The sequence below is a fragment of the Chrysochloris asiatica genome, unplaced genomic scaffold (assembly GCF_000296735.1).
Source record: "Chrysochloris asiatica unplaced genomic scaffold, ChrAsi1.0 scaffold00014, whole genome shotgun sequence".
NCBI lineage: Eukaryota > Metazoa > Chordata > Mammalia > Afrosoricida > Chrysochloridae > Chrysochloris > Chrysochloris asiatica.
Window position 1 is genome coordinate 12,048,362 of NW_006408532.1, and position 23,443 is coordinate 12,071,804.

Here is a 23,443-nt window from a genome sequence, read left to right on the forward strand (position 1 = left end):
TCTGACTCATAGCGACCCTGTACAGGGTTTCCGAGGCTGTAAATCTTTACAGGAGCAGAAAGCCTCATCTTTCTCCCGTGGAACAGCTGGTAGTTTCAAACTATTGACATTGCGGTTCACAGCCCGATTCGCAACCACTATGCTACCAGAACCCCCCACCTCAACTAATTCATATGAATGTGTGAGTTATTGTTATCTATGCTCAGGCTTCCCAGAAAGGGTGTGGGAGGGGAGATTCTGATTACCTACAGGAATCTCTAATTTGTAGAAATTTCAGAAGAATATTCTGAAGTCCTAATATGGGATATTAGATAAGCACTGGACTCTAACTGCTAGGTTGGCAGTTCAAACGCACCAGCTACACCTTGAAAACCCTACACAGGATTGCTATGAGTCAGAACAGACTCAACAGCACTTAACAACAACATTTTAAAGTTAAGTGTGTAATGGTAAAGAAGTCACTAGGCAAGACAGGCACTTCCGGGAGGTCTCTCCTCTTCAGTGTTTCAGATAACAATGTCTCCCCTAAAGCCTAGAGGGTTCTAACCATGTGCCAGCAAAGTCTTTTACTGTCTTACCTCATTTAGTCCTCCTACCAACTTTCTGAAAAGGTGCTCTGACAGTATAGTGAGTTAGACTGTTAACCACAATATTGACAGTTCTAATCTACCAGCCTCTCTGCAAGAGAAAGATGAATATTTCTGCTCCCATAAAAAGATATGCAGCCTTGCAAACCCTATACTGGGTTGCTATGAGTTGGAACCAGTCCACAGCATATAACCACCACCACCATCTTTCTGAGGTATATAAAGTACTCATCCCAATTTTAAAGAAAAACTGAGGCACAAAGAAGATAACCGAACAGCTGCTTGGTAGCAAAGAGGGGATGTGAATTAAAGTGGCCTAGCTCTGGAGTCTACACTCTTCATCATGAGCCATACTGCCTCTCCATAAATAAATACAGAGTCACACATTATTACTCTGCTTGCTAATAATAATTATCACATATTTAGCACTTCCATTGTGAATTCGTCTATAATGCATTGCTGCTGCTGTTGTTACCGACTCGATAACACCTAACAACATTGTTGTTGTTAAGTGCTATTGAGTTGGTACCAACTCACAGTGACCCTGTATAGGGTTTCTAAGGAGCAGCTGGTGGATTTGAACCACCAACCTTGCAGTTCAAACTGACCTTACAGTCCAGTGCATTATTCTGCAGCACCATACCAGGAGTCCCCATTATGCATTACATGCATTATTTCACTTAAACCTCGTTACAACCTATGATACATATACTATTACTACTTTCATTTTACAGATGAGGAAACTAATGCTCAGAAAGTTTTTTTTACCATTACAAGGCAAAGTAAGTACAGAGCTAGAACAGAACCCAAGTAGGCTGACTCCAGAATATACATTTCAGCCTTTAATACCTTTATGTCTGGCTTCAGTATTATCTAGAAATTCAGTGAATTGGTTTAATACTGTTGCTGTGTTCCTTTTGGTTTTGTGACTCCTTCTTCTCAGAAGAGCTCCTGGGTGGTGACCGAAGCAGAGACTCTAAGGTGTGAGGCTAACCACAACAGTTTATACTATATGAGAGGGCTTCAAAAAATTCACGGAAAAATTTAATTAAAAGATAATGTAAGGGGGGAAGGATTGCATGGAGGGAATTGTAACCATGGCAATGAGATGAAATACAATAGAATGAATGTAAAACTAATGTTCTCCCATGTAAACTATCACATAATTCACAATAAAACATTTAAGAAACAAAAAAAAAAAAGGTAATGTAATTTTTCTATGAACTTTTTGAAGCCCTCTTGCATTTGAACTCATTATGCTAACAAGTTCATTTTGAATGTCTGGGTCTATGAAGATTAGCTTTAGGGGAAAGAACAAACCTGTAACTCATCTGTAAGTCTGTCATACTGAGGTGACTAGCATGTTACTGTGATGCTGGAAGCTATGCCACAGCTACTCCAAACACCAACAGGGTCACTCATGATAGGCAGGTTCCAGTGGCGTTTCCAGACTGACACAGACTAGGAAGAAGGTCTAGCAAGCTACTAAAAACCTTGGCCCATGGTATAATATAAGAACTTCATGGTATAATGCCAGAAGGATGATGTCCTCACATTGAAAAGTATTCAAAAGACAACCAGGGAAAAGCTGCCTCCATAAGCACAATTGACCTTAATGATATGATGGAGTAAAACTTTCAAGACCTTCATTTACTGATTTGAAATGACTCAAAATTAGAAGCGGTGGCTGCAAATATCTATTAATTGGAATATGGAATGCACAAAGTATGAATGAAGAAAAATTGGAAGTCATCAGAAATGAAATGGAATGAATATAAGCATAGCTATCTTAGGCATTGGTGAGCTGAAATAGACTGGTAACAGCCATTCTGAATCTTGACAATCATGTGAATGTCAAATTGAAGAGGAATGGCATTGCATTTATTGTCAAAAAGAACATTTCAAGATCTACTCTGAAGTATAATACTGCCAGTGATAGGATAATATCCATAAGCCTAAAAGGAAGACCAGTTAATACAACTATGACTCAAATTTATGCACCAACCACTGTCAATGATGAAGAAATTGAAAATGTTTACCAACTTCTTTTGGTAAAAACAACTTTTACCAAAATTGATCAAACATGCAATCAAGATGCATTGATCATTACTAGTGACTGGAATGCCAAAGTTAGAAGAAAAGAAGACGACTCAGCAGTTGAAATATATGGCCACAGTGATAGAAATGATGCCAGAGAATGCAGGATAGAATTTCACAAGACCAATGACTTATATGAATCTATATGTGGGTCTCACCAGACGGAATACACAGGAACCAAATCAATTACATTTGTGGAAAGAGATGAAGAAGAAGCTCAATATCATCCAGTCAGAACAAAGCCAAGCGCTGACTGTGGAAAAGACCATGCAAGTTCAAGTTGAAGCTGAAGAAAATTAAGGCAAGACCAAGAGTCAAATTACAACCTTGGGTGTATACTTCCTGAATTCAGACACCACGGGAAGAACAGATTTGATGTACTGAACACTAATGACCAAAGACCAGACAAGTTGTGGGGTGACATCAAGGGCATCATACACAATGAAAGCAAAGGTCATTTAAAGACAGGAAAGGAGGAAAATGAATGTCAGAGAAGACTTTGAAACATGCTCTTGAGTGCACAGCAGCTAAAGCAAATTGAAGAAATGATGAAGTAAAAGATTTCAAAGGGCAGCTCAAAAAGACAAAGTACTATAATGAAATATGCAAAGACCTGGCATTAGAAAACCAAAAGGGAAGAACACACTTGGCATTTCTTAAGCTGAAATAACTAGAGAAAGAAAATATAAGCCAGTAGTGGCAGTACTGAAGGACTCTATGGGTAAAATGGAGTCCTTGTGAGGTGATATGGGTAAACGTGCTGGACTGCAGTCAGTTTGAACTGCAAGGTTAGTGGTTCAAGCTTACCAGCCACTCCTCAGAAACTCTATACAAGGTTGCTATGGGTAGAAACCGACTCGACAGCACTTAATAACAACATCCTCTTTTGATGCTTCAAAGAAGATGTTATTGCTAAGTACCATCGAGTTGGTTGAAGACAGGGCTTACTGGTCAGAAAGAGACTGGAGGAGCCTGAGACTATGGCACTCAACCACCCTTCAGGTATGGAAAGGAACTCACCCTCATAGCCCAAATTTCAGCCAAGCAGCAAATAGGTTTATGTTGTTGTCAAGTGCATTCTGACTCATAGCAATCCTATACAGGGTTTCCGAGAGAGGAGGGACTGGTGAGTTTGAACCACAGACCTTGCAGTTCAAACCGACCTTGCAATCCAGTGCTTATCCTACAGTGTTAGGACTCCAGACAGATTTATTGGGGGGGGAGGGGGGAGACGACGACAGGGGGGGTGCTGAACGACACAACAACATTAGCAAGGTATGCTTACCATGGAATGGTCAATCATTTAAAATCAAAAGGGCAACATATGCTAGTGGGCAAAGTTGAGAAGGAATGGGAAGGTGGGAGGAAGCAGGATGACTGTTGTTGCCTGGAGGGAATTTTAATCATTGAGATTAAAGAAAGTGTATGATTTGTTGAATGTAAAACTGATGATTTGTCTGTAACCCTTCACTCAATTCATAATAAAAAGTTAAAAAATAAAAATAAAGTCATATACACACACACAATAAAAAAGAAGATGGAAGGAAAAGAATCACTGAACCAAAAAGAATTAGCTGACATGCAACCATTTCAGGAGTCAGCATATAAAAAAGAATTGATAGTACTGAAGGAAGAAGTCCAAGCTACCCTGAAGGCACTGACGAAAAATAAGGCACCAAGGATGTTTCCCAAAAAAAGATACAACACTGTTATGCTGGACGTGTGGCCAGAGACGGGTAAGGATCACGTGGAACCTCGGCAACCTAAGATAGAACCATTGCCATGCTGCAATGAGTTTCGATGACAGGTAAGACGGAGGAATTCGCACTGACTGCCTAAGACAGGCAGCGTCCCTTAAACAAACAATAAATAAGGGGGAATCTGATGCAGACCGTGCAGACCCGGTCAGGAGTTCAAGGCCCTGTGGGCCCAAGCGTTGCAGACCATCCAAACCATAGGCTCTGAGGATCAGACTTTAGCCACCTAGCAGACATAGCAAACTGTCCCTCATCTGATTATTCAGTATGCTTGTTAGTAATCGCATACATGAGCCCTGGATATCCACAGATAAATGTAAAAACCTTCCCTAAAAGCCGAGACTGTAAATTCCAAAAAGGCAAAGTTTTTCCCCCCCAAAAAAGCTAAAGAGGATAGAGAGAAACACTGTTAACTGATGATGTATGGAGGGGATTATAATCAATGTAATGAAACAAGTCATATGAATGGTTGAATGTGAAACTGATGATGTGCCCTGTAAACTTTCACTCAATCCACAATAAAAACCTTAAAAAAAAAAGATACAACACTGGAAGCGCTCACTTGGCTATGCTAAGAAATTTGGAAGTAAGTTACCTGGATAACCGGCTGCAAAAGATCCAATACATTCTAAAGAAAATATTCCAAGAGAATGTGGAGATTATCAATCAGTATCATTAATATTCAAGCTCACCAGCTGCTCCTCAAAAACCCTATATAGGGTTGCTATGGGTCGGCAGCGACTTGATGGCACTTAAAAGCAACATTATTAATATTTAACAACAACAACAAATCATTAATATTACACCCAAGTAAAATTTTGCTGAAAATACTACAAAAAACAGTTGCAGAAAAGTACATTGGAAGGGAACTGCCAGAAATGCAAGCCAGATTCAGAATACAATGGGAAATGAGGAATATCACTGCTAATGTCAAATGGATCTCGGCTGAAAGCAAAGGATACCAAAAAAATGTTTACCTGTGTTTTATTGATGTAAAAGCATTAGACTGTGTGAATCATAACAAATCATGGATAACACTACAAAGAATGGGCATTCAAAAAAACCAAACTGTGTTCATGCAGAACCTGTACAGAGACCCAGAGGCAGTCAATCAAATAGAATAAGGATATACTGCGTGATTTACACACAGGAAAGATGTGTATAGTATCTTTTCACCATACTTATTCAATCCATATACTGAGCAAATAATCCAAGATGCTGGACTATAGGAAGAACAACATGGCATCCTGTAATATGCATATAACACAATCTTGCTTGCTGAAAGTGAAGAGGACTTGAAGCAGCACTCCTGATAAAGACCGAAGTATGAATAACACACCTCAACATAAAGAAAATGTAAATCCTCACAACTGGAACAAGCAACTTTATGATACATGGAAAAAAGACAAGTTGCCAAAGATTTCATTTTACTTGGACCCACAATCAACACCCATAAAAACAGCTGTTAAGAAATCAAACGATATATTGCACTAGGTAAATCTGCTGCAAAATTAACCTCTTTAAAGTATTCAAAAGCAAAGATGTCACCTTGAGGATTAAGATGTGCTTGACCCATGCCAAGGTATTGTCAGATGCATGGGAAAGGTGGATAATGAATAAGGAAAGTCCAAGAAGAACAGATGAAACTGAATTATGGGATTCTGATTATTAAAATATTATACCATACACTGCCAAAAGAATGAGCAAATCTGACATGGGAAGATGAACAACCAGAATGCTCTTCAGAAACAAAGATGGCGAGACTTTGTCTTCTGTACTTTGGATATGAGGGACCAGTCCCTAGAGAAGAACATCATGCTTGGTAAAGTAAAGGCTCAGCAAAAAAGAAGATCCTCAAAGAGATGGACTGCCACAGTGCTGTCACAGTGAACTCAAACATAGCAACATTTGTGAAGATGGCCCAAAACTGGGCAGTGTTTCATTTTGTTGTACATAAGGTCCCTATGAGTCAGAACTGACTAGACGAAACCTCAGATCAACAGCCTTTGCTAACAATAAGGAAAATCCAGAACAGTTCCTGATCCTAAGGTCATGATGATTAAGTTTTGGGGCACTTCAAGGGATTTTCTTGAACCAAATTTTCTTTGTTCATTCTATTTTAAATGGGTCTGTTTTCCCTGAACATATATCTGGTATAGAAAAAAAAAAAAAAAATGAATCAAAAATGGGCATAGTTATAAGGTAAAATCTAGCAAAAGAAATTAAACCCAAACTCACTACAATTAAGTGAATTCTGAATCATAGCAGCCTTATATAGTGTTTCCAGGACTGTGAATCTTTATGGGAGCAGACAGCCTCATCTTTCTCCCTCAGAGAGGCTGGTGGGTTTGAACTGCGGTTAGCAGTCAAATGCTTATCCTACAGCACTACCAGGGCTCCCTTGGAACAGAAAATTTGTTATTGATAATACAAAAAGTAAGGTAATCCCTTAGAGACTTAGTGGAACTGACTCTCTACTTTCCACATCGCTGCTCAAACAACAGCTGCCACAGAATACCTGACATCAGGGGCAGCAACTCAAATTAACCTGACTCAATCAACTCCAAGACTTCTATCAAGTCTGTCCTCTCTTAAGCATAGTCTTGAAACCCAGCTCATGTGGAAAGGGCACCCTGGATGACAAACAATGTACCCTCAAAGAGCTTATCATCAGTTCACCATGTGACCTCACCTTGTCCTTCCAAATTATCCTTCTGGAAGCCAGCCCTGGCCTCCATCATGGCATCTCAAAGTTTTCTCTCATCTACAAGTAACACAAGATTTCTCATTCATTAATGGATAAAAATGGAAATGCCCTTATCATACTTCATCAAAAATACAAACAAGCAAACCACAAAAGGAGTTGTAAATTTAAAAACTCAAATGAAAAAATTTTTATTTATTCTTTCATTTATCCAATGAATTTTATTGAACATTGGGTATAGGAGTCCTGCGAGATGCTGGGGACTCTCAGTAGGAACAAGTTAGACATAGTACCTCTCCCTTTGGGGCTTATGGTTTAGCATCTACACATAACTATAACCTAGACTCTTTTCAAGGAGTCCTGGTATGGCATTGTAGGATACACACTGGATTGCCAATCTCAAGACTGGCAATTTAAACCCACCAGATGCTCCTTGAAAACCCTATACAGCATTTTCTGCCAAGGGCCATTTGGATATTTATAACATCATTCACGGACAATACAAAATTACCAACTTATACATTAGCCTGCTATATATTTGGTCAAACATTTAATTAACTCACTTCTGAGTTCTGGTGTGGCACCACATGATAAATACTTAATCCCAAGGTTGGTTTGAACCACAAGGTCAGCAGTTCAAAGTCACCAGCTGCTCCTTAGAAAACTGATACAGGATTGCTGAATTGGAACTTACTTAACAGCACTGAACAACAATGTGATGGCTAGAGTCCTGGTGTGGTGTTATAGGATAAGCACTTGATCACAATGTCGGTATGAATTTCAAGGCGGTGGTTCAAACTTTCCAGGTGCTCCTCAGAAACCCTATACAGGGTTGCTATGGATCGGAACCGATTTGATGGCACTTAACAATGACAAAGTGATGGCTGGAACTGCCTCTCTTTGGTGAGGCGTGTGATGTTAGCTGGTATACATGATGTTACTACTTGCAACTGCTTTTCCAGGTTTGCACCGGTCATCTGGAGTACAGTCGACTCTTTGTTATAAGTTTTGAAAAGAACTGCTCACAGAAATAAATTGTTACGAACACAGAACTCAAGCAGTGGGACGTTAGTGTACCTAAGCTCATCATCTCATAATAACGACACTGAAATGGAAATTAGGAAAACAAGACCATTTACAATACCCACCCAAAGGATGAAATATTTAGGAATAAATGTAACCAGACAAACAAAAAACCGGTACCAAAAAAAACTACAAAACACTACTGCAGGAAAACAAAAGAGATTTATAAAAATGGAAGCATATATCATGCTTCTGGATAAGAATACTTAAACATTGTGAAAATGTGGATCGGAACTGATTTGATGGCACTTAACAATGACAAAGTAAAGGCTGGAACTGCCTCTCTTTGGTGAGGCATGTGATGTTAGCTGGTATACATGTTACTACTTGCAACTGCTTTTCCAGGTTTGCATTGGTCATCTGGAGCACAGTCGACTCTTTGTTGTAAGTTTTCAAAAAAACAGCTCACAGCAATAAATTGTTACAAACACAGAACTCAAGCAGTGGGAGGCTAGTGTACCTAAGATCATCATCTCATCGCTTTGCAGCTGAATGATTTTATGTGGTAGTTTATCAGGCATATCAGCTGGTTCCACATTGAGCGGTGTAGCAAAAATGTTTAGTTCCATTTTCATGTCTTGTTTACTTTTCATGTCTTGGAGTCTTTCATTAAACGCCTCAATTAGAAGCTGGCTGGAGGCCTGCAGCTTGACGTTCAGCTCTGAGAGGTACTTGGTAATGTCCACCATGAAGGCTAGCTCACACCCACTTGCTATCACTGAGTTCCCGGACAGGATTTCCCTTCATTTCCATGAACTCCTTGACTTCATCCCGCAACTGTAAAACCTCATGATAATACATAACTCAGCCACCACACTTCACAGTGATAAACAAGATCACCATACTCAGAGTCAAGATCATTTACTAACTCCTTAAACTGGTGGCTGTTAAACCCTCTGCTTTTGACAAAATTTACAAATGACACTATTGTTATACCACATTGTTGAGCTGCCACAATTGTGCAGAGACTTTCTTGATGTATGATGATGCAGTGCCATATAATTAAATCACTTAGCTCAAGGCTGAGACAATTCAGTTCTTCCTTGACAAATGCCAAGTAATCCTTTTTGTGAGCTAACAATGGCTAGCTCTCCATCTGTAGTAAAGCCACTTAACTTTTCAAATGTTAGCTCAAGTTTTTTTGACAAAACACATCCTATCCTCACCTCTTCTAGTGCCATGCATGATTCCCAGTGACATCAGTTTCTCTCGAGTGTCAAACTCTGCAGTTGCCAATTAGGCAATATTTGTTATGTCCATTGTCTCATCACAAGCCAGAGAGAAAAATTGGAAATTTCCTTCAATGTTTTTTCAACATCTTGTGCTAAGTCAGCAATCCAATGTGAGACAAACTAACACTCTGAAACAATTTTATTTTTGTCAGGTGCTAACAACTGGAAGCAGCCACCCTGCACTCTCTCACAAACTCTCCTTCTACCTGAGGCCTGTTTCTTTGCCATTAGTTTGTTCACTACATAACTCATCTAAGTAATGTTGTCTCTGTCACAATGAGGCCCTAGTGAAGCAGCCTGTTGTGATTCCAAACTCCGCTGAAGAGCAGATTTTATCCAGATGCATGTGCCTCCCAAGTGCGTTAGCATGTTTTGAGCTGTAATGATGCTCTAGATTGACTTTTCTCATTATTCCTAACGCATCACCACACACTAGGCACAAAATTTGCCTTTGGTTTCAACAAAAAAAAATATTATTTGTCCATTCCTCTTGGAAAGCTCCACACTCTGCATCAAGTTTTTTTTCTTTGTAGTAGCCATTTGTAGGACATCACACCACTTAAGTTTTAACAAATACCCAGTGTGTGTGTTGCCAGCAATGCAATTCTTTTGCTTTGATCGTTGTTCTGATTCTACATCTTGGATTTGAAACATATCCAATGTTCATATCATTGACTCTTGAGGTCTTTACTGTGTACTGTAATTTCCGTCATCTTCATCTGAGGTTCAGTTTTTGCGAGGACTGTTGATGGCAGACGTGTGAATAAAGACTGTACTGGAGTTATCGTCTGTGTCAACAAAGATGTCAACAACATTGCTGTCGATCATTGTCAAGGTCATGCACATCTCCAGGAATCATCTCACTGCATGTCATCTCATCATCACCGGGTCGCCGCAGCTTCATCATAGCATGTGACCATTTCAACGGCATGTACACTCCCAGCCTGCCTGGCACTGACTATCCTCTGAGTCACTGCAATACAGACAAACAGGCTGTGAGCAGCCAACAAGAAGCTTATGTATCTGTCCCGTCAAGTACTTATATGTGCCCTGTCCAACCCACAACAGCCGTTCCTTGCTTGTCCCTCAAAATGTACATTATTATGATTCACTTAATATAAATTTACGTTGCTATGAAAAAAGCTCCTAGATTTATTGAATTTCAAGTCCTGCCTGTGGTTGCCTTGGCAAGATCAGACCAAATGATTTTGAGGGCCTTATACAGCCCACAAGGAGCTCTGGTAGCATAGTGGTTACAAATTGGGCTGCTAACCTCATGGTCAGCAGTTCAAAACTACCAGTTGTTCCACGGGAGAAAGATGAGGCTTTCTGTTCCCATAAAGATTTACAGCCTCGGAAACCTTGTACAACTGTGAGTTGGAACCGACTCCTCAACACACCATACAGCGCACAGGTCGGACGCTCCCCACTCCTGCTATACAGGGTCACTATGAGTTGGAACTGCTATCAGTGGCCCTTCCAAGGAGCACAAGGCCCCTAAAAGAAAAGGAGCAATCGTCCAACTTAAAATTACTATTAGCTATGACACAAAAACATAAAGAATACCTTCAAAAATGGATTTAAGAGATATGAATGCTATAATAACAAAGTTATTAAATAACTAGATTGGTGGCGGCTATGAGCCACTGAGTCAGTTCCAAGGCTGTAAATCTTTACAGGAACAGAAACCCTCATCTTTCTCCCGTGGAGTGACTGGTAAATTCAAACTACTGCCCTTAAAAAACTAGACTATTGCTGTTGTTAAGTGCAGTAAAGTCAGTTCTGACCTACAACAACCTTGTACAGGGTTTCCGAGGAATGGCTGGTGAGCTTGAACCACTGACCTTGCAGTTCAAATTGACTTTGCAATCTAGCGCATTAACCCACAGCACCACACCAGGACACCATAACTAGATTGTTAAGTGCCATCGAGTCAATTCCGACCCATACAACCCTGTACAGGGTTTCCAAGAATTAACTGGTGAGCTTGAACCACTGACCTTGTAGTTCAAACGACTTTGCAGTGTGATGTATTAACCCACAGTGCCACACCAGGACTCCATAACTAGATTAGGATAGAACAGTTAACAAAGAGTATAGAATGGAGGAAGTGTCTTCAGACTTTCCAAAAGAATATTCTTAGAACAGAAAGGTGCTGTCTGTAATTTAAGCATGTTAAAAAAAAAAAAAAAAGCAGCAACAGCACCTCCAGTAGAAAGTGGCATCTCTGGGATCTTTGCTGCTGCAGATGTCATCAGATAAAAAAAAAAAAAAACTGGTCTTAATCTTCTTCTCCAAGCAAATACACAAGTAACCTTCTGCCACAAACAAATGAAGAAAAATCAAAGCCAGACATAAAAGCCAAATGGTAGTATGTTAGAAACTTTCAGAAAGGAACTCGTACAATAAGTTCAGTCTAACTCTGAATTATCTGAACATAATATACCAACATAAAGTCTACATTTATCTATTTTATAGCAAGAACAAGACAGATTTGATGCCAATTATTTTTTGCCCTAGTCAAGAGATTTTATCATCCTTCTGCAGAACAATTATCTACAGGTACCTAATCCTTAAAAGCTTTCTTTTAAGGATTACTGTCTCCAATTCAGCACAGAAAAAGTACTGCTCACAGCAACTGGACATCATTTCATTAGATTAGATTAATTTTTAACTGTGTTATTCTAACAATTATACCAACTACCATATTGGAATTGACTCGACAGCACTTAAAAAAAACAACAACCATGTAATTAGTATTTCAACTGACTTCACAAAAATTACAAAATCCCCTACAGAAAACAGTCATCAGGCATGAATGAGACTTGTCTAGGGCCGACAGTACATAAAACAGAAAGTTCATCATATGATGGGTGGTATCAAAGTCTTTCCCATACTTCTTTCAATTCTTAGCCAACAGCACATAAAGCTGGCACTGACAACTTACCCCAAACTTCACTTAATATATGAATGCACTTATGGTTTAAACTCTTTGAGGGTAAAATGATGAATGATGAAAGCTTCAGCAATTAAAAAGCTCTTTTCATTTGTAGAAGAGGCGAGATAAACACATATAATTGTTTGCTTCGTCCATTTCTCCTGCTGGAAATTTATGTCTTGTGGGTATTTGGGGATTTATTAACTAAATGAACCCGTATGAGTCCTGGTATGGCTCTGCGGGCTAATGGACTGGACTGCAAGATCAGTTTGAATTGCAAAGACGGTGGTTCAAACGCAGCAGGGTTGTTATGGGTCAGAACCCACTCGACGGCACTTAACAACAACACTTGAGTAGGAACTTAATGCATTTATCAACAACAACCCTTGTTTTCCTATTCCGATGCTACTTTTCTTCCTGGGTTTTCTGTATTTTTATAATCCTTCTAAAATCCTTTCCAGAATAAGGTAAGGCATAAATAAATACAAATTAAATAGGACAGGATTTACTCATACACCTTTCATCCAATTTGAATTAGCAGCAGCAGCCTAATCCCAGAATACAGAGCTGAGATGAATCTAAATCCATAAACAACTTTAGCAGGAGAGAGTCATGGTTGATTACTGAGGTCTGCCCTAGACAACAGCAACAGTGTAACAGTATTCATGTATCATGCATTTGCCATACCCATACTTCAATATACCATTAAAATTTAGGACAATGTGCACAGGTGCATGAATAAAATATATGACTTATTTCTAGAATTCAGGTTAAAGGGAAAAAAACTTTCCTATAGTCATATTGGATTAAGCCATCAAGTTTTAGAGGAAAACACTGAATTAATTTCAAAACTCCAAACTAAAAGTCTAGCTGGAGAGTCTTGAAAAGGTCAGTTACCTGGGTCTCAGCATGCAGGGTTCTAAAATAAGAGATTGAATTAAATCACCTCTTAATTATTCTTGTTATCTCTATTGATTAATGGTACAAGAAAACCCAAAATCCCTCTACTGATAGCACCAAGTAGCTGATGAAAGAACACTTTACAGATACTTAACTTCAGCAGGCCAAAGACATGCCTAGAACCCCAGGTGCCCTCACACTGCTCATTTGGGATTTATCAGAGGATGAATTTCTGTGTACATTTTTGGAGTCCTGGTGTGGCACAATAACAAGAAGCATCTCCAAGGGTAAGAAGTTCCACATACGTAATATTTATTTGCTTTAACACAACCGCTTTTCCACCATGAAGCTGATTGGGAGTGAGGAGAAACAAAGAAGGGGCTTCTATTTTAATCATCTGTAATTTGGCAAACAAAGCCATCTTCACTTAAAATATTACATGTCACCACTTCAATTTAAAGTTACTCATGGTTTTAAGATCAACCTAAATCTTCCCAGTACTGTCACTCTATTCCAAAAACAACCTTACTGACATGATACAAAAACAGAGCTTTCTTATCCCAAAAAGAAAAAAGCAAAACTTTCTACAAGGAGTACAACCACAAACAAGTCAAACCACACACCTACTGACCAGATTCCACCCAACCATCCAGTAAAATCAGGTTTAAATGATCAAAAGTGTCCCAGAAAAACAAGGAAGTTCCATTCACACAGGACAACCTGGGAGAGCAGTGTAGTGTGTGTGTGGCTGGAACAATCTCACATCTAGTCTCTGCAACTGCAACAAAAAACTAGAATTTTCTTGTTTACCATGCAGCCCCTTCTGTAGGACCTATCTCTCTCCAGTTTCAAGAATCCCCCAAACCCCACTCCATGGCTCAGGTGATCAAAGCTGGCCAATAACAATTCCTTCTGCTGGGTTCAATGTACCATCTTGGAGCCACCTGTCAAGCAGGGTATGGTGCTGTGAGTTAATGCGTTACACTGCAAAGTCTGTCTGAATCGCAGGTCGGCAGTTCAAGCTCACCAGCTGCTCCTCAGAAATCCTATACAGGGTCGCTATGAGTCAGAAGTGACTCGACAACACTTAACAACAACAATATGGACACCAGGAGCTCACTAGGTACAAGAATCAGGCAAGCCTACATTTGCCAAGGGTTACCTTCCCCACCTCTTGGAAAGCATTAGAGCCAACACAGAAACAAGCAAATCTAGAGGTAGCAAGAGTGACAGGTTGCTGCCACCCATTAGAGTACCTACCTTGATCCTCATTAGCTGAGCCTCATACTAGAACCTCGTAGAATGCTTCAGTTGAATTTTTTTTTTTTTTGCTTAACCTAGATTGAATTGGGCATTGGGTTTGTCACCAGCAGTCCAGAGTTTGAGAGAAAGAGTATATACACTAAAAGTATTCATTTAAGCTTCAAGTTCTTTCTTTAATACCCCATGGAAAATCACTTTTTCCATAAATCTCAGATTCAGCTTCCAGGAGCTGCACTTCAAAGAAACTACAATATTTCTATAGAGAAATCCAGAGAAGAAATTGTGCACAGCAGGAAAGCTGGCAAGGTTCACCCATCATCCAAGACCTAAAGGGAAAGGATCACTAAAGGGAAGGAAAAGACGATCAACAGCTAGAGAGGACAAAGCCGTTCAAGACCAGTAAGTGTCGAAGTATTTCCTGAGAGGAAGTATGGTATAAATGAAAGCTTCCAAAATCCTTCCCCCTCAACAGAAAAACAACACACATACACATATCAATCCACTGCACATAAACAAAAGGAACCCGTCAATATAGTAAACAACTATCCCCAGGCTTATAAACCTAAGTGTTCCCTGATATTTGGGGGCTACAGTGAGTGTTTCTTTTACACTATCTTAGGGTCTCTGCAACAGGCCTGCCTGCTGAACAAAACCTGAATATTAAAGTCTATAAAGTGTGTTAAGTAGCTTCCTCAGACAGAGTCTAAAGCAATTAGGTAGTAATTAAAGAGTAACCTAACAAGCAATATTCTAATGATGTTCTTACATCAACAACAGGGGGAAAATAATACAATGGAAGCCCTCAGCACTTACACCACCAGTCCTGAGAGGGTCCGTCCTTAGAGGGTCATGGATCACTGAGAATCTGATAAAAGCTATAAGTCCTTCCTGATAAAATATGTACGTACCATAACATTTTGCATGTAATTTCAAGGGGCTCATAAAAGTTGCTCCCCACACTAAACCCCCAGGTTAAAAACTCTTGTTAAAAAAAAAAAAAATGCTTTTTTTTACACCTATGTATCATTATTCCTAAAGACTTCAAAAGACTATTAAATAGCTTAAAGAGAAACTCTAAAACTTTCAATTGTATGATCCTATGCTCAACAACAACAACAAAAAATCATCCTCACATTCTGCAATTTAAGATGTGAGAAAACTTCGGTTGTCTTAGATTACTTTCTTTGATAATGCGTCCTCCTTACCTTGTTTGACCATTTATACGCCTGAAGGAGCTGGCTATAGAGAGGAGTTTTGTCCTGCACAGGATCCAGGCTTAAGAGCCCACTGTTATGGAGAGGGTGGTTCTCAGATGGCTTGCCTACCAAATTGCTCAGACGTTCCAACTCACTGAAAAGTAAACAGATAAAGCAAATAAGCTTGAGTCCACTTCAACTCCAAAGTAAAGTCAAACGCCATTGCCAAAGATTGCTCTTCAAGTGGTCCATCAGAAGCCCCTTAAAAAGAAATACTTTTTGGAATGTTAAATGTATTCAGGGCAAGCAAGGAAATCTCTTACCTTAATCTGAATGAGCTTCCTGGTGTCATTCCAGAGGGAAAAAAGAGCACTGGAATCAGTAACGGTAGTGGTTATGTGCCTGGTTATGTGCCGTGGAGTCAGTTCTGACACTTAGTGTCCCTGAATAGGGCTTCTGAGGCTATAAATCTTTATGGGAACAGAAAGCCTCATCTTTTTCCCGCAGAACCACTGGTAGTTTCGAACTGCCGACCGTGAGATTAGCAGCCCAACTTGTAACCATTATGCTACCAGAGCTCATTGGAATCAATAATATCGCTCCTAAAATCAGGATTTGACAGCTACAATTATTCTCTGCAGGGAGAAGGGGACTTTTTGGAATTTTGAATTGTGGCATAACACTGCTTCTCACTAATGGTTTTCAGACCCACGTGCAGATCATTTCATTTGGCAGAACAGCAAGTACCTGAATAAATGCTGATTATTTATCATTCACATAGGGATAGATTTGTACATGATGCTTCACAGATGGTAAAACTTAACAAAACAAAGAAGAAATAAAATAAACAAATGGAATGGGAAGACACCACGGAGGGGGCTGTGTCAAACAAACATTTCAGTCTAGCAGGAAAACTCCAGCGAAGCTTGGAAAAGGGAGCCAACTGCAACAACACAATCCAGGATCGTATCACGTTTTGAGGGGCCAGTCCCAAAGTGCCAATATGAGAAGTCTCCCTAAAAAAAGCCTCTCATGCTGTATTAGTTTCAGAATCTTTAGCACCTTCTTCTTGGTACTATTGTACAAAGATTTAAGAAAGTAAAGGGAGCAATGTAAACATCTTAAAAACTTTCTAAGATGGTGAAGTGTTCTGACACTCTGAACATATGAAGAAAAGAAAAACAGAGAAAAAGTGGTAATGGAAGAAAAGATAAAGAAACCAGTGCATTTTCTCCAGCAAAGAATTAACTGGCACTATGCCAGAGAACAGCAAGTGAATGTGGGAGTTGAGGAGGGGTGTGTGATTTCCTGGCTTTGCCCCAAAAAGAATGGCAACTACTTCAGGGAAAAAATCAAAAGAGGCACTCATCATTTAGCCACCACCTCCTCTTCCATCCTACCTCCTTCCATCTGGTTACTATGGAGATCAAGTTGAAAGAAGAAAAAAAGAAAGAAAAAATCATAAGATGACTAGTTCACTAAATGCCTTCCCCTGCTAAGGTGTTGTTGTTGTTGTCAGGTGCCATCGAGTCAGAACCGACCCATAGGGACCCCATGCACAGCAGAACAAAACAATGTCCGATCCTGGGCCAACCTCACTACCACTGCCACATCTGACGCCATCAATGATAACACCTGGCCAATCCATCTCGTTAGGGGTCTTCCTGTTAAGGTAAGTTCTGTTAAATGAAAGGAAAAAATCCTGAAATTCTAACCTCTCTGGGAAAGACTGCTGTAGGGAAGGCAAGTTTCAGACCTACTTAATTATAGAACGCCTGCTCACCAGTCGCTCCTTGGAAACCCTACACAGGGTCACTATGGGTCGAAACCAACTCGATGGTACACAACAACAACAACTATGTGCTAGTGCTGTAGGTTAATGCGCCAGACTGCAAAGCAGTTTGAACTGCAAGATCGGCGGTTCAAGCTCACCAGCTGCTCCTCGAAAACCCTATAAGGGTTGCTATGGTTTGGAACCGACTCGAGAGCACTTCACAACAACTATGTGCTAGGACTCCTGGTTTGGCGCTGTTGGTTAATGCGCTGGACTGCAAAGTCCACTTGGACTGGGAGGCCTGCGGTTCAAGTTCACCAGCTGCTCCTTGGAAACCCTATACAGGGTTGCTATGGGTTGGAACCCGACTCGATGGCACTTCACAAATTAACAACAACTATGTGCTAAAGGAGCTCTGGTAGCGTAGTGGTTACGAATCGGGCTGCGAACTTAAGGTCAGCGGTTCGAAACTACCAGCTGCACCACGGGAGAAAGATGAGGCTTTCTACTCCCGTAAAGATTTACACCCTCGGAAACCCTATACAGGGTCGCTATGGGTCGGAACCGACTCGATGGCACACAACAACAACAAAATGTGCTAAAGGAACTCTGGTAGCTTAGTGGTTATGAGTTAGGCTGCTAATCACACAATCAACAGTTCGAAACTACCAGCGGTTCCGTGGAAGAACGATGAGGCTTTCTGCTCCTGTAAAGCTTTATAGCCTCAGAAACCCTATACAGGGTTGCTACGAGTCGAAACTGACTCCAGGGCACACCACCACCACCACCATGTGCTAGGCATTTTACAAACATCTTCTCATTAACTCCTTACAGCAACACTTATAAAGTAGAAGTAAAGAAGTTGAGTTTTAAAAAAGAGAAGGAACTGTACAATCCTTAACCCTAAATGACCCAAGTTCCTATGGGTGGGTGTGGGTGTGAGTGTGTGAAGGGAGAAAAGACAGAATTAAGCATAAATGATTAAACTGGTTTCTCCTGAGATTAACTCTAAAAAGAAGAAATTTATCAGGAGCAGTTGGTAATTACAGAATATTGATTAGGGAGATGATAGGGGAAGAGGGACAGATAGATCAAGACCTGCTGTGTCGTTTGGGAGGGACAGGGGGCACAACTAAAGAATTCCAGGTTTAAGGGCGGGGAACTCGGACTCAGACCAGCGCACGTTAGTAACTTGGGGGCCACGCTAATCAGGTTGTCTGGTTCTGTCAATATTGTATGATCAGACATGAAGGATCAAAGGACCTACAGGTGAATTTTTTGTCACGTTAAATGAGATGTGGAAGTTCAGAGGAACAGCATGTTTCATAACTAATGTGACAACTAGAGTGGGTCCGGCGGCTGGAGACAGCCAGGACTAAGGGGCCAAGAAACAGGAGAAGAGAACGCGGGGGTGTGAGACGAGGTGTGTCTGAGCGGCAGACAGAGGCTTAGAGAGGATGGAAACAGAACAGGGAACAAAGGAACGGGAGACCACCATCTTAACTGGGAAGATGCGCAGGGTCGGGATCGGGCTGGTTCCCCACTCCAGCCCCCTCAGCCGGTACCTACTTGAGGTCCCGGTTGACCGAATGCAAGTTGTCCTGGAAGTGCGCAATGAAGGCCTTCTCCCGGCCCTCCAGTGTTTCCTTGTTCCGCATGCCATCTTTCAGGCAGTCGAACACCCTGCTCACGCTAGAGCGCAGCGCCTGTATGGCGCTAATGGCTTGGGCAAAGGCCTCCAGGTTCACTCCGACACTTAACACGTCCGCCATGATGTCGCCGGCACAGCGGGTTTCCCAAAGCCGGCTTCTCAAGCAAAAAGTCGCGCTCACTGATGACGTAGGCATCGAAGACCTCTGGGAAATGTAGTTCGTGAGGAGTGGGTGGCCCTGGTACTTTATGGGGCACAATCCGAAAAAAGGTTTTTACTGGAATTAACCTAATTTGGGAACTCCTGGGGAGTCCTGGTGTGGCGTTACAGGTTAATGCACTGGACTGCATACTCGGCTTGAGCCGCAAAGTCTGCGGTTCAAGCTCACCAGTCACTCCTTGGAACCCCTATGCAGCATCGCTTTGGGTCTGAACTTAAACAACCTATCTGGAGTCCTGGTGTGGCACTGTGGGTAAATGCTGGACTGCAAGCTCGTTTGAACTGTCCATGGTCACCACACCAACTTGATGGCACTTAACAACAACAACAACCTAACTGGGAGGAAGGACAGGAACACAGTTAACTTGGAAAAGTCAAGTTATAATCTCAGGAGAAGATATAAAAAAATCTCGCCTTTCTTCAAACTGTCTTCAAACTTCCACTCTAGGAATCATATGGAAAAGAATTGCTCAGAGCAGTAAATTGTACGTCGATAAATGCAAAAATGTATAACCTGAATCCATTAATAACAGCAGAAAAATTCAAATGGAAAATCTGACAAAATAACTAACCTTTCACTTTTCAGAAAAATAACTCAGAGGTCATGAAAAAGAAAAAGGGAATAAGAATGTATCCTGATTAAAGTCCAAGTCCATGTGTGGCTCCCTGGGCTAATGCGCTGTACTACAAAGTCGGTTTGAACCACAAGGTAGACGCTCAAGCTCCCCAGCGCTCCTGGGAAACTCTCTACAGTGTCACTAAGAGTGGGAACTGACTTGATGACACTTAACAACAACACAACAGGGTAGAGATTGGCGTCCTGGTGTGGCACTTAGGCTGAGCATTGGACTACTAACTACAGGGTCTCTATGAGACAGAACAAACTCCATGGCACATAACAACAACAATAAAGGATAGCAGTTCCGGTTCCGTGAAAAACAAGAAGGCCTTCAATAAGATGGATTGACAAAAATGACTGCAACAATGGACTCAAACATAGCAACCATTGTGAGAATGGCACAGGACCGCTCCTGTCTGTTGTGCATGAGTCTGAACCAACTTCATAAGAGCACACCTAACAACAACAGAAAGACGTGTGGATAAGGGCAGTGATAATTCAGCGGTAGACTCCTTGCCTTCCATGCACAAGATCCAGGTTTGATTCCAGACAATGAACAAATAACAGCCAACATTCATCTGGCGGTGGAGGCTTGTATGTTCAACTGAGTTTTCAGACAACAGACTAAGAAGAAAGACCTAGTGATATGCAGAAGAAAACCCAGCAAATGAAAGCCCTATGGATCACAACAGTCTGATCCCCATTGTGCTTGGGTTGCCATGAGTCTGAGCCTGCTTGACAGCAGTTAGCAACAACAGCAATACTGAGACATGACAACTGAATGCAATGCATAGATCCAGGATTTTCTTTTGCTGACATAATTGGGATAATTAGTTTAATCTGGATAAGGTATGTTGATTCTGGTAAGTGTATGTGGTTATGTAAGATAATGTCCTTGAAGAATAAATTATGTAAATAATATGTATGCATATATACTTAGAGAAATAAGAATAAGGCAAATATGGTAAAATCTTGTGGAATCTGAGTAAAGGCTATATAGGTATTCCTTGTACAATTCTTGCAATTGATCATCTGAAATTATGTCAAAATAGGTTATTTTAAATGTCCATCTATGGAGAACAGGTAAACACAGTGTACATTCAGTATGAAAAGAATCCCAAACCAATTGCCATTGAATTAATTCTAATGTACCTATACGATAGAATAGAACTGCCCCACAAATTCACCAAGGCTGTAATCTTTACAGAAATCAGACTGCAGCATCGTCTGCAGAGAGACTGGTGGGTTCAAATGACCTACCTTTTTCTTTTTTTAACCAACCCAGTCCTTAACCAGAACACTGCAAGACTCCTTACATACCGTCTGTTGTTGTTGCTGTAAAATGAATCGAGTGTCGGTTCCAACTCATAGTAACCTTATGCACAACAGAGCAGAACATACACAGTCATGGTGGTAGAAAATGCTCCGTTTTGCCAGGTTTTTCTGACCAGAAGTTTGAAATTGTGTAGCTCACCTCAATCTAAATTCCCAAATAATTTCCTATTTCCTTCACTTCTACCCCACCCTCACCCCCTGATATAACATTTCAATTCAAATCTTTTTTCTAGTTCTGGAATAATAAAGATAAATTCTGTTCAAAAACTAGACTCTACTCTTCTGGAGTCGCTATGAGTCGGTTCCGACTCGATGGCACCTGACAACAACAACAACTCTTCTGGGACAACACGGCGCAGTAGACAGATGCACTGAGCAGACCCTTTGCAACAAAGACATGAAAGACCAACAGCTACAGATGGTGATCCTGGAACCCTAAGCCTCAGAGGATAGGCTAAAGAGGTGGATTGAGTGCTGACTAGAAGAAGATGCTGAACAGGAGCAGCGAGAGAAGAAAAACAGGCAGCTGTCAGCTGGTATTTAGTTGTCTGGCCATTTTGAGCTTTTGTGAGTGGCTATTGGAGTCCTGATGTGGCACTGTAGGATAAACACTGGACTACTAATTGCAAGGTCAGTGATTCAAATCAACCACCACTCCTTGGAAATCCTATACAGGATAGCTTTGAGTCGAAACCAACTCAACAACACTTAACGACAACAATAATTGATACAGTGGCCTGCAGATACAAGATGTGGCTGGCTGTTGGCAGCAAGGGGGTATGTGCGGTTTTCCCTTGTTCTAGGTCCTCCTGGTAGCTGGAGGGGGGTGCGGGGGGTGGGCAGTGCCCAGCCCTGCCCTCCACACCCCAGCAGCCCCTCCTGTGCAGCCTCAACTCTGCCTGGGGTGGGGCACTGGGACTGTGACCCCTGCTTCTGGAAGCTCCTGAACATGTCCTCTACGTTACAGAAGCAGAGGACAGAGAACTATATTCACACTAACAGTCTCTATTACACCAGGAGAGAGCTAGTGAGTGCCTGACAACACACCAACATACAATCATCAAGAATATATAAATACAGTGACATCATAGTGCCTCAGAGAAAACGGACAATTTCAGCTTACACAAAGAAATAAGACAGAGTGCCTGAAACAAGGAACCAAAATACAGAATCAGAATGGTGTCACAACTATTTAATAAGGAATTTACAAGAATGATATTTAGGCACCTTCAACAGATTGAGAGAAAGATCAAGGAAAGCAAATAGAACACAGAAAAAAATTTAAGAAAATTTCAGGAAAACACTACAAGAACAAACTGACAAAAGATATGAAAAATTGGAAACCATACAAAAAACAGCAATTAGAAATCCATATGCAATTAGAAAGCCATGTACTATCTATTCCATAAATCCTAAGACTTCAGGAATAGATAGTACACTGAAGGGCAAAGAAGCAGAATTGAATCAATGGAAGGCCAAATTACTGAGCTTGAAGACAAATCTCTCAATATTCGTCTGCTAGAGGAACAATCAGAAAAAAATACTTTAAAAAGTCCAAAGAAAGCCTAAGATTTATGTGGGACACCATCATGAGGTATAACTTACATGTGACTGGAATTCCAGAATTTGAAGAGACAGAAAAAAATAGAGAGAGAGAAAATTGTCTAAGAATTTTTATAAGAAAACTTCTCTAACATGATGCAAGACAAGAAGATTGCCATTCAAGAAGTTAAACAAACTCCAACCATGATAGACCCCAGAAGAAAATCACTAAGACATAATCAAACTTTTCAAAACCAAAGACAAGGGAAAAAAATCCTGAGAGCAACTCAGGAAAAATGAAAAGTTATCTATAAAGCAGAACCTAATAAGACTATGTTCTAATTTTTCAGCTGAAATCATGCAGGGAAAATGACAATGGAATGACATATATAAAATTCTGAAAGAAAAAAAATTACCAACCAAGAATCACATACCCAGCAAAATTGTCCATCAAATGTTGTTGTTGTTGTCAGGTGCCATCAAGTCAGAACCGGCCCATAGCGACCCCATGCACAGCAGAACAAAACAATGTCCAATCCTGGGCCA

At 40.7% G+C, this 23,443-nt stretch overlaps 1 protein-coding gene across 3 annotated transcripts in view; it reads right to left on the reverse strand.

Annotated features, from left to right (window-relative positions):
• The window catches only part of MED27 (mediator complex subunit 27), a 340,395-nt gene extending 321,054 nt beyond the window's left edge, over positions 1-19,341 (reverse strand). For 2 of the 3 annotated variants that reach the window (XM_006834893.1, XM_006834892.1), the window contains exons 1-2: positions 19,101-19,303; positions 15,767-15,911 (exon numbers count right to left, since the gene is read on the reverse strand). In XM_006834893.1, the coding sequence (XP_006834956.1) occupies positions 15,767-15,911; positions 19,101-19,303 (348 nt within the window). Of the gene's footprint in view, positions 1-11,531; positions 11,620-12,357; positions 12,360-15,766; positions 15,912-19,100 lie in introns of those variants that run through there. The other variant, XM_006834894.1, reaches the window with a different exon arrangement.
• Between the last annotated feature and the right edge of the window lie 4,102 nt (positions 19,342-23,443).